Source organism: Callospermophilus lateralis, chromosome 7 (assembly GCF_048772815.1).
Source record: "Callospermophilus lateralis isolate mCalLat2 chromosome 7, mCalLat2.hap1, whole genome shotgun sequence".
NCBI classification, from domain to species: domain Eukaryota; kingdom Metazoa; phylum Chordata; class Mammalia; order Rodentia; family Sciuridae; genus Callospermophilus; species Callospermophilus lateralis.
Window position 1 is genome coordinate 109,118,017 of NC_135311.1, and position 15,534 is coordinate 109,133,550.

Below are 15,534 nucleotides of genomic sequence, written 5' to 3' on the forward strand. Positions count from 1 at the left end.
TTTTATTTTTATGTGGTGCCGAGGATGGAACCCAGGACCTCGCACACGCCAGGCGGGTGCTCTACCGCTGAGCCACAACCCCAGCCTGCCTAGTGCCCTTTCTTGGGGGGGCATGCATTACACACACATCCCCATTCCTGCCTACAATGTTCACACTGTGAAGTGGCACCCCCTTTATCCACAGAAAATATTAACTGGGCTTCTCCAGAAATCTTCACCATGGCTGATTTTAGGACAGTCAGCAAAAGAGTCTCTGCAAAAGAGTTCAATGTAGATAAACTTCCTATTTTCCTGTCGCCTTGTTTTTCTTGGCCACTGGCTGAGATGATACCAGCACTCCAGGTGCCGGACACCCCCTTACTAGTTTTTCACAAACATACCCAGTATAGTAGTTTGTAGAAATGTGCAAACAAGCCCTCTGGCCTTGAACTGGGTTTCACAGAGTTGTCTACATTTTTAAGATAAGTTACCAACTGGGCTCCATTGTAACAACTAGCAGGGGGAGAAAAGAAAGGGGAGAAGAAGCTGTCTCCTTCTCAGGTGTTGTCCTTGAAGGGTTAACTTGTCCAAAACAGTGAAAGAAAAAGCTGCTTTTATGTGAACTTCTGCAGACTGTGAACTTCTGAGCCCCTCTCCTTACATGCTGGGTATAAAACTCTGAAACTACCTGAACTCGGGGTTCAGGGGATTGATTGATTACAGGCTGTGCCCTCTGAACCTGGCTGCAGCCAAATAAAACTGTTTCCTGCTATCTTTGGTGCCTTGCCTCCTTTGTCCCTACAATAACAGGACTTTGTGTGCTTTATCTCATTTGTCCTCCCAACAGCCCTACGGGAAAGGCATTTTTCTCATTTTACTGGTGAGGCAGCTGAGGACAAGAGGAGTTAAATAACTTCTGTGAATCACACTTGTGACTGAGTGGAGATTCAAATTCAGATTTTATCCAAAGCTGGTGCTCTTAACCATCAAGCAGTACTACCATTGCTGCCCCTAGAAGTGAAGCACTGTGGGATGACATAAGGAAAGGGCTCTATAGCTGGAAACAATAATGGGGTGGTTCCTGGTTGTCTTTACTTCTCAAATCTGTGCCTTTATCTATAAAAGGAGGATGATTATAAAGCCTACTTTACAGAATTATTAGGGGTCTACAAGTTTCTTTCACAATGATGACTAGCACATTGTAGTCCTTCCAAATGTTTTTGTTTAGTACTGGGGACTGAACTTGGGGTGCTTTACCACTGAGCTATATTCCCAGCCCCCTCCTTTTTTTTTTTTTTTTTTTTTGGTAGTTGTAGATGGATAGAATGCCTTTATTTTAGTTGTTGTTGTTGTTGTTTTAATGTGGTGCTGAGGATCAAACCTAGTGCCTCACACATGCTAGGCAAGCGCTCTGCCACTGAGCTACAGCCACTGAGCTACAGCCCCAGTTCAGCACCAGCCCTTTTATGTTTTGTTTTTTTAGTTGTCAATGGGTCTTTTTATTTTATTTTATTTATGGGATGTGGCTCAAGCGGTAGTGCACTCGCCTGGCATGCGTGCAGCCCGGGTACGATCCTCAGCACCACACACAAACAAAGATGTTGTGTCCGCCGAAAACTAAAAAAAAATAATAATAAATGAATAAATTGCTGGGGGGTCTCACTACTTGCTGAGGCTGGCCTTGAATTCGTGATGCTCTTGCATCAGCCTCTTGATCTGTTGGGATTATAGACGTGTGCCACCATGCCCAGCACTATTTTTTTTAAGAGCAATTTTATGCCTACTTAAAGACAGATTGCCCTGTGTGTAATAGCTAAGCACAAAAAAGTCATGAAAATATTCTTGGTTTTACAATGATAAATAAAAAGCATTAAACGACTCCACTTGCATGAGGGATATAATAATTTTTATGTTTTTTATTTTTATTTTGTTGTTGTTGTGGTGGTGGTTATTGCTAAAGCCTCAGAAAAAAATAACTTTCTGGAATATAAAGATGAGAGCTGGGGCTGGGGTTGTAGCTCGTGGTAGAGTGCTTGCCTAGCATGTGTGAGACACTGGGTTGGTTCTCAGCACCACATAAAAATAAATAAAAGGTCCAACAACAACTAATAAAATATTTTTTAAAAAGATGATGAGAGGTGACTGAGCATTCCATTAAAGGAGAAAGGGGATATTTTAACAAAACTACTATTTCCCCGTGCCCACCTCTTCTCCATGTGTATTTATCAAGATATATTATTGAACCAGGCCTGGAGACACATACCTGTGATCCCAGCAATTCCGGAACTGAGACAGGAAGATCACAAGTTAAAGTCAGCCTCAGCAACTTTGTGAGATCCTGTGTCAAAAAATAAAAGGACTGGGGGTGTAGCTTGGGGGTAGAGTGCCCTGGGTTCAATCCTCAGTACCACAGGGAAAAAAATACCATTGACCGTTTAGTTAAAAATACATATATAAAAAGTAATATACCTGTGCACACACACCAATTACCAGTTACTTTATCTACAATAAAGAAATGGGGTTGGGCATGGTGATACACATCTGTAATTCCAGCAGCTCAGATGGCTGAGCAGGAGTATTGCAAGTTCAAAGCCAGCCTTAACAATTTAACAAGGTCCTAAGTAACTTGGAGAGATCCTGTCTCAAAATAAAATATAAAAAGGGCTGGGGATGTGGCACAGTGGTTAAGCACCCCTGGTTTTAGTCCCCAGTATTAAAAAAAAAAAAAGTGGAGAAGGGTAAAATGAAATAATATATTACACTTCAGGGGTCAGGAGGAGGTGGAACCAAATTGCTTTTTCTGAGGATGTATTCTTTGTCCATAGGAACTGGGCTCTGAAGGAAAGCAGCAAACCCCCTTTTTAGTAGATACCTCCTGACTGCTGCTGGAGCACATCAATTGCACTTCCATTCTCCATTTCCAACATGCGGGTCTATTCATTTAATTGATGGCTATCCATCAAATCAGACTCTGATTTGCCTCATTGACAACTCTGTCATTCACAATAGGTCTTCACTAGTTTACTCTCTGGTGTGCACTTCTTAAACTGCACCACGAAACCATTCTGCCCTACCACCTTCCAATTCATATGATCATTGTTCTCAGTCTTTAACTCTTTCCTTGGGCTTTTCATTGACCATGGTAAGCACAGGAATCTCTCTGAGCCCCTCACTTCATAGAAGAGGCAGCAGGTCCATCCAGAAGAGCACACAAGCAACACCAGGAACCTCCCCATACATATTCACTGAGTGAGTGAAAGGTCTCTTCTGTGTAAGCCCTGAATGTTTTTGAACAGAATTTTTTGATGTTGTATTTTCCAGTACTGAGGATTAAACCCAGGGCCCTGTACTCTCTAGGCAAGAGCTCTACCACTGAGCTACACCCAAGTGCCAACCTGAATGCTTTTGGAAGAATTCTGGCCTGATGACCTTTAGTCAGGCTCTTGAGTATATTCTACAGTGGACCAAAGACCTGTGTTTCTAAGCCTTAGGTCTGGAATAAATGCTTCTGGATTCCTATTCAGCACTGATGACTGATTATACATACATATATATATATATTTTTTTTTTCTCCTTCTCCTCCTTCTCCTTCTCCTTCCCCTTCTCCTTCTCCTTCTTCCCTTGTACTGGTGATTGAATCCAAGGATACTCTACCACTGAACCACATCCCCAGTTGCCTGCTCCCCCAAACACACACCTTTTTTTTTTTTTTTTTTTTTTTGAGACAGGGTATTACTAAGTTGCCAAGACAGTCCTCAAACTTGTGATCCTCCTGCCTCAGCCTCCTGAGTTGCTGGAATTACAGACATGCATCACACCACCCCTGGCTTGATTATAAGTTTCAAATCCCTGGGCCTCAATTTCTCTAGAAAAAGGAAACTGAGGATTGGGGATATAGCTCAGTTGGTAGAGTGTGTGCTTGCTTCTCCTGCATAAAGCCTTGGATTAGATCGCCAGCACAAAAAAAAAAAAAAAAAAAAAGAAAGAAAAGAAAGAAAGAAAGAAAAAAGAAACGACAGACAGATGCAGATGATGGAAATCTCAATCCAAAGTAAGCCTTGTAAACTCACCTTACTCCATCTCCTTCCTGACTGAGGCAGGAACAGAATTCTAGCCCATAATACACCCTTCCCTGGGCAACCTTGAGTAAGTAATTCAATTTTCCCTTTTGTAAAATAAAAGGCATTCTTCTATATCCTCTCTCCTCATGAAGGGGAAAATAAGATTAGTTTTAGGGGAAACTTTGGTGGCCATTTCTGAGGCTTAATTGCCAAGTTTGTAATTTGTGAGTAGGGCCAAGATTTGCTAATTTAGGGACTTCATTTACAAAGCATTCATTTGTGTTCGCTGTAATAATGGCTTCTCTAAGTGTAAGCTCCCTGGGGGCATATTAAATCGGATTTACTTTACAAAAGGATCTGGGGGTAGGAGTAGATTGAAGCCCTGACAGCAAGTCCTGTAGTGACTAAGTCTCCTGTTCAGGTCGTGGGTGGCCACTGCATTCCTGTGAGACATCCTGGGACACTTCACCTTTTCACATCCAGTGGTTCCATTAGACAGACATCATAGATGCCCCCCCCCCACCACCACCACACTAAATAATAGACCTCTTTATAGTGAGCTGGTGAAACTGAAGCAAATATAAAACTTGCAGATCTTGAGGTCTGACTGGGAAGGAAACAGGTGTTTATAGACCAAGAAACAAAATTAAAGATGGATTTGGTGAAAATGCAGAGATCATGATGCTTAAACCCAAAGATCCTTGGATTCTGGCCCTTGGGCTGAATAGCTCTCAGAGAAGTCAGATAGTACTGTGGTGTGGAGCTTGGCTCTGGAGCTGCACTGCTCAGTAATCCATCCTTGTACAACTTTCTGAACCTCTTCTTTACCTATAAAATGAAGATAATTACAGTACCCCAAATTCTCTAATACTAATGTAAGAATCAAATGAGTTAGTACATGTAGCAAAGCCAGAACAGGCCTAGCATGTGGCAAGCATTCCATGTATGTTAATCATCAGTTGTTACAGTATTGTTAATATTCATGACTAGAAAAATAGAGACCTACAGAGGGGTTTTCAGGCCTGAGAAGCCTAAGCTCAGAAACCAAAGCCTGAATTCAAACCCTAACTACTTAGTAACCCTGACTTACTGTATAAGTCATTAACCTCTGTATCTAAGTTTTCTTATCCGCAGAATGGGGATAAAACTAGTGAGTATCTCATAGCTGTAAACATTCAACAAGTTAATTCAAGGAAAGAACTTAGAGCCAAAGTACATTTTGTTTTGTTTTTGCAGTGCAGGAATCAAACCCAGGGGGACTTGCCTATGTTAGGCAAGCATTCTCTCACAGCTCCAGGAAAAAGCTTAGAACAGCACCTCACCCATTGTAAGGGCTCAAAAAATGTTAGCTCACTTTATTTTAAGCAGAGATGTGATGCAATCCTATCAGTGTTTCGGGAAGGCAGTGTGGAGGAGGGTTGGGAGATGCAAGCTGTAGGCTGAGGCTCTGGAATAGAAGAGCAGGAACCTGCCAAGATTCAGTGGGGGAGGATCTCCAGGTTCTACTTGTGTTATCAGGAGGGCATCTGTGAGGTTCCGCAACACCACACCATTCTGGGAGCCCAGAGAGCTCGCACCTGAATTCAGGTGTTCATGAAAGGAAGGATTAGTTTGATTGCAGTGGCTCAAGCCAACTCTGATGGGTTCCCTGAGCAGGATTAGGATCCTCCATCATTAGGTGCTGACCCTGAGCAAGTCACTCTGTGTCTTCTCCTATCAAGTGAAAAAACAGGTAACACCTTTCCAAGTTCCCTTGGAGGTGGGAGTGGGGCTGCCCAGGGGAAGGAGAGCTTGCAGAAGGGATGGCAGCTGCTCAGATTGCAGAGGGTTTTGAAGTCTGTCTTTGTTCTGGGGGTGGGAGCTGTAACTGTTCTGCTTCTCCCTTTTCTTTCACTTCTGTGAATCTTCCCTAGCGACCTACCAGAAAGGAGGCATAGAGAGGAACACAGTCCTGCTCCAAGGAACTTCTGTGGTTTGAATGTAGGTGTCCCTCCAAAGTGCCTACAGTGAGACCTATTTTCAAGGTGATGGCATCAGAATGTGGGACTTTGGGCAAAGGTGATTATGTCATGAGATGATGGCCTCATGAATAGGGTGCTAGGACTGGGCTTGTAGCTCCAAGAACATTCCTCTAAACGTGATGAGGCCCTGGGTTTGATCCCAAGCACTGCAGGATGGTGGGAATTTTGAAGGAAGTGGTAGCTGCATTTTTTGCCCTTTTGCTTTTCCACCCTTCAACCATGTGAGAAAAGCAACTGCCCTCTTTGCTATGTGAGAACAAGTCCTACTTTGGAAATGGAGAGCAGACTCTGAATCTGCCAGCACCCTGATCTTAGCCTTCCTAGCCTCTAGAAGTATAAGACATAAACTTTTATTCTTTATAAATTACCCAGTCTCAAGTGTTTTGCTACAGCAGCAGAGACAAAAACTCACAGCCCCACTTGTGAGGTACTATACCAAACTCAGAAGCCCTGTCATCTGCTTACAATTTACAAAGCACTGTTGGGTCCTTGAATACAGTTTTCTGGGGCCCTCTACAACCCTTCTGTGGTAAAGTGATTGCATAAATGACACCAATAGTTCACTCTTCCTGAATCTGTGCTCTTTGCAAAGTAACTTTACAGCTCCCACTGCTCAGACCCTTACATAGGTGAGAAAGCCAACTGAGGAACTAATTGACTACAAATACATGTTTGAGCTTCACCAAGCCCAGCTGAGCTCTGCAGAACCACAAGCCAACACACAGACCCAGAGAATAATAGATCCTTGTTTAAACATTGGGTTTATTTGTTACAAAGCAATGGCTAACTAATACACCTACTAATTCCTATTGCTCAGATGAGTACCTAAGGCCCACAGATAACCAATGACTTGCTTCACACCATGTAACCTTTGGGGAGCCCAACCATGAATCAAATCAGGATACTCAAGACTCAATCCCTGCTAACCTCTGTGTCTGCCATGGACACAGACAACAAGACTTTACAATGCTTTTAAAAGTTCTTAGTATTAGCTTAGAAAACCATCAGCCAGGGCTAGGGTTGTGATTCAATAGTAGAGGCACTGAGTTCAATTCTCAGTACCACATATAAATAAATCAAGTAAAGGTCCATTGACAACTAAAAATATTTTTAAAAAGAAAAGAAAACCATCAGCCACACTTCACCTTAAATCTCTTTTTCTCATCCTGTCTTAACCCATCCCTCTTTGGATATACATGAAATGTTATACTTGCTCCCTCCAATAATTCATTTGAAACTGTGGGGCTGTTTTCTTTACGATTGTGTACCTTGGTTTCCTCAACTGTAAATTAGGAATATTTTGTACTACCTCCTTAGCTGCCATGAGAATTAAATGATGACAATTAAATTAATGTTAGAGAAGTGCTCAGAATAGTGGCTGACATACACCAAAGGCTGCACCATTAAATAAAAGAGTATGATTAAAAATAGGCCATAGCAATGACAATTGAATTGGGAAACATTTTAATTTTGATCACAAGAGTTACATGTTTTTCACTTTGATCTGGTGACATCAGTTTGAGGGTTGAGTCAGCTTGTCTGCTTGTCATAAACTCTTCTATCCAAAATGGCATGGGAGACATGCCATCTTGTAGGTGGCAAACCAGTTTTTGAAAACCAAACATGTAGAGAAGCACTGGTGGGATATTATTACACATTTATGTCATATATAGAGAATACATTCCTGGTAGTTTGTGTGTAAATTAAGTCCTAATATAAATCCCTGTTATTTGAAGAACTCATCTGGGAAATTATTCAGTGGGGGAGGATCTCCAGGTTCTACCTGTGTTATCAGGAGGGCATCTGTGAGGTTCCGCAACACCACATCATTCTGAAAAAATGAAGATTGTTTTTATAAATAAGTCAGTATTCCTTGAGGGATATTTTAAAAATTGACTAGAAATGCATTGAATTGCTTTTGTATCAGTCTAAAATAATTATCCCTGACCCAGGATTCCCTTAAAGGACTGATCCCTCTCTTCCTTTCCAAGATACTCCCACAGGTTCCAGGCTGCCTGCCACTAAAACTCAGTTCAATTCAAGTGACCTCCCACCTCCTCTCATTTGGCGTCCTTCCCTTTTCTTTTCAGGCATAGGACCTGCCTGCAATTCCTGCCTCTGACCAAGTAGTTTGGAGAAGTTGTCCTCAGTGACTTCAGTGTCATGACTCTGATGTCTGAATATTTAGCTGCCAAACCTGCAGGATCTCTGGATTATGCCCTAGCTGACAAAAACATGCTTGCAAATTCCTTCACAAACAGGGACATCTATGAGAGACACAACCCACGGTTCTAACAGAAACCCCATCAGGTTCTATAGTTGGAGGAACATGCATCTCTGGTTAAAAACTCAGTGTCTGATGGCTCTGGCAGGCTGACAGTTATGAAAGAAGGCTCTGATGCATTTCTCAGCCTTCCTCAAATGCTTTTCATGCTAGTATTATTCTGTGCCTCTAAACACACTGTTGCCTTGGCCTCTAATTCCTGATGTTCTTCCATATTCTTCCTTCAACCACCTCCACTCTCCACTTGGCAAACTTTTACTCATTGTTTAAGACCTAGTTCAGAGACCTCAGATCCTAGATGGTAGATGAAGCACTTGCATTTACTGTCTCTAAAACTATAACCAAAAAAATCTTTAAAAGAAAAACAAAAAAGCCGGGAGCAATGGCGTATACCCATAATCCCAACTACTTGGGCCTGGGCTTGGTGGCACACATCTATAATGATGAGAGGCTGAGGTAGGAGATAGCAAGTTTGAGGCCAGACTCGGCAACTTAGTGAGATCTTGTCTCAAAATAAAAAATAAAAAGGGCTGGGGATGTAGCTCATGGTAAAGTACCTATGGAATCACTCCCTACTAAGAAAGAAGGAAGGAAAGAAGGACAGACTGGGTAATACCAAAGTAAGAAAATGAGAAGTCTAAGACATCAGAGGGAACCAGGGTATTCTCCAGAGGACCCTGGAGAAGGTTCAAATAGGAATGGGCCATGAGGATAGTCATGGGATTATACAGTGTACAACTTGGAACTCTGCAGTTTGGGGGCCTTTCTCTGCCCTCTTTGATAAATAACATTAACAGTCCTGGTCCAAGTCTTTTAAGAGTTCCTTGTAGATGAAAAAGTTCAAGTATTTTAGAAAATACTCTCTAAAGTACCCCAGTCTGGGAAGGGTAACTACTGAATGCAGCAGAGCTTGAGAAGAGCAGAACAGAGAGGAATTGAGTGACTCTAGTCCCATGGGACAAAGAGAGAGAAAAAAAATAGAAGTAAAAAAAGCAAAGAAAAGGACAATGACATTGTAAGAGTTGTAGGAGCCCCTGCCTACATGCCCATTTTTTGGTCACACTCCTGCTCGTGACCAGTCAGCTCTTTGAATCAGGAGAAATAACTCCTTGGAGGCAGACCAGACTGGCTAATCCTTCGGGTGCAGAGGATTGAGCTCAACCTATTCCTCAGTTCCCACTACATCGTTATCACTGATGCAGTCAAGCCTCTCTCTTACATCTATTCCTTTTATCTTTGCTCTCTGAACTCATCTACAAGGAACTCTTAAAATTTGTTTAATGCCTTTTTATTGAACGTGCTCTCATAAAATATGCTGTTTTGTATGCTTGTTTTATAGCTTTATTTATATATAATTGGTATACAAAAAAACTACACATATACAAAGTGTACAATATCCATCATATCCAAATTTTCTCTTGGCCCTCCTTAGTGGCTCCTCCCCTTGGGCAATCACTGATCTGCTGTCTGTCACTGTAAATTGGTTGCACTTTTAGGGCTGGGGATGTAACTCAGAGGTAGAGTGCTTGCCTAGTATACAAGAGGCCCTAGGTTCAATCTTTAGTCACAATGCTATAAATAATAATAATAATAAATACTTATTTAATAATTCAAATAATTAAATAAATAAAATATGGGATTATAGGTATGTTCCACAGTACTTACCTGCCAGTCACTATTATTATTATTATTATTATTATTATTATTCTTGTCAGGTGTGGTGGCACTTTGTTGAGGGCCACAGCCGAGTCGGGATGACGTATGGCATTTTTGCCAGAAGTAGTGGTTGAGAGGTGACGCCAGCGAGCCATTATGATGATGACTTTTTTTTTAACATGGCGGCGGCCTCGGAGAGATCAAGTCTCTGACCTCTTCAGCTGCGCGGGCATAGGGAGTCGTAAACTGTCTAAATGCTGTTTGCTCAGGATCACTAGACAATGCTGAGCTGACGTGGATCTGGGGCGAACAGTCTGGGCCTCTCACGGATCCGAGCACGGATCGCCTGCATTCAAGCTCCGGTTCACCTGCTTCTCGCAGCCATACTGCTGTGACTCAGCACTAACAATCCCACTGAAACAACTGCTTGGCCCTTCTGAACTGCGGAGGTAAAAGCCAACCGAGCCTTCATAGGCAGTGGCCACAGGATTGAAACAGGGCTTGGGAGAGACAGTCAGGACCCACCCGTTGCATTGGTCACCTGGCAAAGGGAACGAACTGTCACCATTTGCATGGGATACCACCATGGCAGAGAACTGATGCCACCAAAACGCGGTGGAGGAGATAACTTCATTGAAACCAGCGGCGACAGCATCAAATAAATTTATAAGAATAAACAGTAACTCAGCAGTCAAACAGAACAAGAAGTATCATGAGCAGCATGAAAAAGCAAGGAAGAAAAGGAGTACAAACAATGCAGGACAGCCTAAATATTCAAGAGGACCTAGAGTCATCAGAAAAATGGTCATATAAAGAACTCAAGGAATACCTTAGACAGATGGAATGGAACCTTAAAGAGGAAACGAGACAGCAAATTCAAACAGTAAAAGAACTCATGAAAATGAATTACCTAAACAGATTAAAGAAGAAGTTAAGCATCTTTATCAGGAGATAGAGATTATAAAAAAAAATCAAACAATAATTCTACAAATGAAGGAAACTATAAACCAAATTAAAAACTCAAATGAGAGTATCACTAACAGAGTGGAGCAAGTAGAAGCCAGAACGTCAGATAATGAAGACAAAATATATCATCTTGAAAAGAGTCTAGCCAACTCAGAAAGGCTGGTAAAAAATCATGAGACAAGCATCCAAGAGATATGGGATAAAATAGAAAAACCAAACTTACAAGTCATCGGGATAGAGGAAGGTATAGAGATTCAAACCAAGGGAATGAGTAACCTGCTGAATGAAATAATTACAGAAAACTTTCCAGAAATAAAAAAGGAAACGGATATACAAATTGAGATGCATACAGGACACCGAGCACATAAAATCACAGAAGACCAACACCAAGACACATTGTTATGAAGATATCCAATATACAAAACAAAGAGAAAATATTAAAAGCTACAAGAGAAAGGAGACAGATTACATTCAGGGGTAAACCAATAAGATTAACAATGGATTTTTCATCACAGACACTGAAAGCAAGAAGATCCTGGAACAACGTATTTCAAACACTGAAAGACAATGGATGCCAACCAAGAATTCTGTATCCAGCAAAATTAAGCTTCAGGTATGACAACAAAATAAAAATCTTTCATGATAAACAAAAGCTAAAAGAATTTGCAGCCAGAAAACCAGCATTGCAAAGCGTCTTGAGCAAAACACTACACGAGGAAGAAATGAAAAACAATAATCAAAACCATCAGTGGGAAGTGCCTCGATAAAGACAGAGGTCGGGGGGGGAAAGGTAATCATGGAGAAACAAACTAAATTTAAAAAAAAGATAAATAATCAAACATGGCTGGAAGTACAAAACATATATCAATAGTAACTCTAAACGTTAATGGCTTAAACTCTCCAATAAAGCAACATAGGCTGGTAACGTGGATTACAAAAACAAATCCAACAATATGCTGCCTCCAGGAGACACATCTGATTGGAAAAGACATACACAGGCTGAAGGTGAAAGGTTGGGAAAAAATATACCACGCACACGGTCCTCGTAAGCAAGCAGGGGTGGCCATCCTCATATCGAATAAAATCGACTTCAAGACTAAGTTAATCAAAAGGGATAAGGAAGGACATTATATACTGTTAAAAGGAACCATTCACCAACAAGACATAACAATTATCAATATTTATGCACCAAATAATGGTGCATCGACGTTCATAAAACAAATTCTCCTCAAGTTCAAGAATCAAATAGAACACAACACAATAATTATGGGTGACTTCAACACACCTCTCTCACCATTGGACAGATCCTCCAAACAAAAGTTGAATAAAGAAACTATAGAACTCAATATCACAATCAATAACCTAGACTTAACTGACATATATAGAATATATCAACCATCATCAAGTGGATATACTTTTTTCTCAGAAGCACATGGATCCTTCTCAAAAACAGACCATATATTATGCCATAGGGCAAACCTCAGTAAATATAAAGGGGTGGAGATAATACTATGCATTTTATCTGATCATAATGGAATGAAACTAAAAATCAATGATAGAAGAAGGAAGGAAAAATCCTACATCACATGGAAAATGAACAATATGTTACTGAATGATCAATGGGTTACAGAAGACATAAAGGAGGAAATCAAAAAATTCTTAGAGATAAATGAAAATACAAACACAACATATCAGAATCTATGGGACACAATGAAAGCAGTTTTAAGAGGGAAATTCATCGCCTGGAGGTCATTCCTCAAAAAAAGGAAAAACCAACAAATAAATGAGCTCACACTTCATCTCAAAGCCCTAGAAAAGGAAGAGCAAAACAACACCAAATGTAGCAGAAGGCAAGAAATAATTAAAATCAGAGCGGAAATCAACGAAATTGAAACAAAAGAAACTATTGAAAAAATTAACAAAACTAAAAGTTGGTTCTTTGAAAAAATAAACAAGATCGACAGACCCTTAGCCATGCAAATGAAGAGAAGAAGAGAGAGAACTCAAATTACTAACATATGGGATGAAAAAGGCAATATCACAACAGATGCTACAGAAATACAAAAGACAATTAGAAATTATTTTGAAAACCTATATTCCAATAAAATAGAAGATAGTGAAGACATCGATAAATTTCTTAAGTCATATGATCTGCCCAGACTGAGTCAGGAGGATACACACAATTTGAACAGACCAATATCAATGGATGAAATAGAAGAAGCAATCAAAAGACTACCAACCAAGAAAAGCCCAAGACCAGATGGGTATACAGCGAAGTTTTACAAAACCTTTAAAGAAGAATTAATACCAATACTTTTCAAGTTATTTCAGGAAATAGAAAAAGAGGGAGCTCTTCCAAATTCATTCTATGAGGCCAACATCACCCTGATTCCGAAACCAGACAAAGACACCTCAAAGAAAGAAAACTACAGACCAATATCTCTGATGAACCTAGATGTGAAAATCCTCAATAAAATTCTGGTGAATAGGATACAAAGGCACATCAAAAAAATTGTGCACCATGATCAAGTGGGATTCATCCCTGGGATGCAAGGATGGTTCAATATACGGAAATCAATAAATATTATTCACCATATCAATAGACTTAAAGATAAGAACCGTATGATCATCTCGATAGATGCAGAAAAAGCATTCGACAAAGTACAGCATCCCTTTATGTTCAAAACATTAGAAAAACTAGAGATAACAGGAACTTACCTCAACATTGTAAAAGCAATCTATGCTAAGCCTCAGGCTAGCATTATTCTGAATGGAGGAAAAATTGAAGGCATTCCCTCTAAAATCTGGAACAAGACAGGGATGCCCTCTATCAACACTTTTATTCAATATAGTTCTTGAAACACTGGCCAGAGCAATTAGACAGACGAAAGAAATTAAAGGCATAAAAATAGGAAAAGAAGAACTTAAATTATCACTATTTGCGGGTGACATGATTCTATGCCTAGAAGACCCAAAAGGGTCTACAAAAAAACTACTAGAACTAATAAATGAATTCAGCAAAGTGGCAGGATATAAAATCAACACGCATAAATCAAAGGCATTTCTGTACATCAGCGACAAAACTTCTGAAACGGAAATGAGGAAAAACACTCCATTCACAATATCCTCAAAAAAAATAAAATACTTGGGAATCAACCTAACAAAAGACGTGACAGATTTATACAATGAAAACTACAGAACCCTAACAAGAGAAGCAGAAGAAGATCTTAGAAGATGGAAAAATATACCCTGTTCATGGATAGGCAGAACTAACATCATCAAAATGGCGATATTACCAAAAGTTCTCTATAGGTTTAATGAAATGCCAATTAAAATCCCAACACATTTCTTGTAGAAATAGATAAAGCAATCATGAAATTCATATGGAAAAATAAAAGACCCAGACTAGCAAAAGCAATTCTAAGCAGGAAGTGTGAATCAGGCGGTATAGCGATACCAGATTTCAAACTATATTACAGAGCAATAGTAACAAAAACAGCATGGTACTGGTACCAAAACCGGCAGGTGGACCAATGGTACAGAATAGAGGACACAGAGACTAATCCACAGAGTTACAACTATCTTATATTTGATAAAGGGTCTAAAAGCATGCAATGGAGGAAGGATAGCATCTTCAACAAATGGTGTTGGGAAAACTGGAAATCCATATGCAACAAAATGAAACTGAATCCCCTCCTCTCGCCATGCACAAAAGTTAACTCAAAGTGGATCAAGGAGCTTGATATCAAATCAGAGACTCTGCATCTGATAGAAGAAAAAGTTGGCTCCGATCTACATATTGTGGGGTTGGGCTCCAAATTCCTTAATAGGACACCCATAGCACAAGAATTAATAACAAGAATCAACAAATGGGACTTACTTAAACTGAAAAGTTTTTTCTCAGCAAGAGAAACAATAAGAGAGGTAAATAGGGAGCCTACATCATGGGAACAAATTTTTACTCCCCACACTTCAGATAGAGCCCTAATATCCAGAGTATACAAAGAACTCAAAAAATTAGACAATAAGATAACAAATAACCCAATCAACAAATGGGCCAAGGACCTGAACAGACACTTCTCAGAGGAGGACATACAATCAATCAACAAGTACATGAAAAAATGCTCACCATCTCTAGCAGTCAGAGAAATGCAAATCAAAACCACCCTAAGATACCATCTCACTCCAGTAAGATTGGCAGCCATTATGAAGTCAAACAACAACAAGTGCTGGCGAGGATGTGGGGAAAAGGGTACTCTTGTACATTGCTGGTGGGACTGCAAGTTGGTGCAGCCAATTTGGAAAGCAGTATGGAGATTCCTGGGAAAGCTGGGAATGGAACCACCATTTATTTGACCCAGCTATTGCCCCTCTCGAACTATTCCCTGAAGACCTTAAAAGAGCGTACTACAGGGATACTGCCACATCGATGTTCATAGCACCACAATTCACAATAGCTAGACTGTGGAACCAACCCAGATACCCTTCAATAGATGAATGGATAAAAAAAAGGTGGCATTTATACACCATGGAGTATTACGCAGCACTAAAAAATGACAAAATCATG

General features: G+C 40.3%; 1 protein-coding gene across 2 annotated transcripts in view; it reads right to left on the reverse strand.

Moving 5' to 3' along the window:
• Positions 1-7,508: 7,508 nt before the first annotated feature.
• Nsun4 (NOP2/Sun RNA methyltransferase 4) overlaps positions 7,509-15,534 on the reverse strand; it is a 62,454-nt gene continuing 54,428 nt past the window's right edge. For both annotated transcript variants that reach the window (XM_076860483.2, XM_076860482.2), the window contains one exon: positions 7,509-7,892. In XM_076860483.2, coding sequence (XP_076716598.1) covers positions 7,853-7,892 — 40 coding nt within the window. In that variant the 3' untranslated portion in view covers positions 7,509-7,852. The remainder of the gene's footprint in view (positions 7,893-15,534) is intronic.